Consider the following 1475-nt stretch of genomic DNA (forward strand, 5'->3'; position numbering starts at 1 on the left):
TTTTTTTTCATCCTCTTCTTCATCATTATTTTTCTTTTCTTCCTCTTCTTCATCATTATTTTTCTTTTCTTCCTCTTCTTCATCATTATTTTTCTTTTCTTCCTCTTCTTCATTTTTTTTTTTTTTTTTTTCTTCCTCTTCTTCATCTTTTCTTCTTCTCCTTCTTCTCTTTGCATGGTAAAAAAGGGAAATTGTCAAAGAGAATAGATTTTAACCCATTAGCAGCGGATGGCATGATTCGCTGCAAAGGCAGAGTCGGTGATAGATGTGGATGGCACCATGCCAGACATGTAAAACAGCCATCCTACTGCACAGACCTTTTTTTAATTGTGAATAAAATTACCTTCCGATATGGGGATGAAATTATTTTCCCTTTTGAGAGGAAGTCTCTCTTTCTTCACGATGATCCTTTACAGACTAAATGTATAAAAATTAGTATTCCATGTTAGAAGGCCTGTCCCAAAAAAGAAATAGCAACAATCATCCATACCTTAAAGCAGCGATTCCCTGCCCAACAGGAGAGCTTTGCCGAGGACATTGACCCCCAGCAGTTTGCCCTCCTGGAAGAGCAGTGCATCCTGGTCGACGAGAATGACACAAACATCGGTGCTGCTTCCAAGCGCGACTGCCACCTGATGCAGAACGGGACTAGCCCCCTCCACAGAGCATTCAGCGTGTTCCTTTTCAATAATTCAGGTGAACTGCTTGTGCACAGACGATCAGATGCTAAGGTAGGTGTCTTATTTCTGTCTTTATCTTATTTGAAATATATTGTTTGAGAGATGAGTACTTATTGCAAACTTTTCAACAACTATTTTTGATCAGTGATTTGTAAAGGGTAAAACTTTTACCAGTAGAAAATAACATCATTTGCTTGCTTGTATGCCTTTCCCAGATTACATTCCCCGGCCACTACACCAACACGTGCTGCTCACACCCCCTGCACACACCCAAGGAAATGGAGGAGGAGGATGCCTGGGGAGTGAGAATCGCTGCCCAGAGACGCCTGGAGTTCGAGCTGGGCATCCCACAGGAGCAGGCACAACCCGAGGACTTCACATACCTGACGCGAATCCACTACGCCAGCCCCTCCAACGGCAGATGGGGGGAGCACGAGATGGATTACATCCTGTTCCTGCGCGGCGACGTCTCGGTGAGCCCCAACGAGAACGAGGTCCAGGACGTGAGATACGTGAAGCGCGAGGACTTCTCGAGGTTCCTGAGTGGCTTGCAGGATAGTGAAGTCCCCATCACCCCATGGTTCCGCCTCATAGCCCAGAAATTCCTGCCACTCTGGTGGAAGAACCTCGACGACATCGGCAAGTTCATCGACCACCGCCAGATACACAGGATGATGAATTGATTGGGTGTCGCGTTAACTAGAGTACGAGGAGTCAAATACTTTTTTATTTATTTTGATAGGTTTATTTTATGATCCGCATTTTCCTGTTATAAAATGATCGATCTTTTACTTT

The 1475-nt window shown here is 44.3% G+C and overlaps 1 protein-coding gene across 2 annotated transcripts in view; it reads left to right on the forward strand.

Annotated features, from left to right (window-relative positions):
- The window catches only part of Idi (Isopentenyl-diphosphate delta isomerase), a 3662-nt gene extending 2187 nt beyond the window's left edge, over nucleotides 1-1475 (forward strand). For both annotated transcript variants that reach the window (XM_043020928.2, XM_043020929.2), the window contains exons 3-4: nucleotides 519-731; nucleotides 896-1475. In XM_043020928.2, the coding sequence (XP_042876862.1) occupies nucleotides 519-731; nucleotides 896-1363 (681 nt within the window). In that variant the 3' untranslated portion in view covers nucleotides 1364-1475. The remainder of the gene's footprint in view (nucleotides 1-518; nucleotides 732-895) is intronic.

This window comes from Penaeus japonicus, unplaced genomic scaffold (assembly GCF_977035675.1).
Source record: "Penaeus japonicus unplaced genomic scaffold, GWHDUDI00000001_assembly GWHDUDI00000028, whole genome shotgun sequence".
In the NCBI taxonomy this organism is placed as follows: Eukaryota; Metazoa; Arthropoda; class Malacostraca; order Decapoda; family Penaeidae; genus Penaeus; species Penaeus japonicus.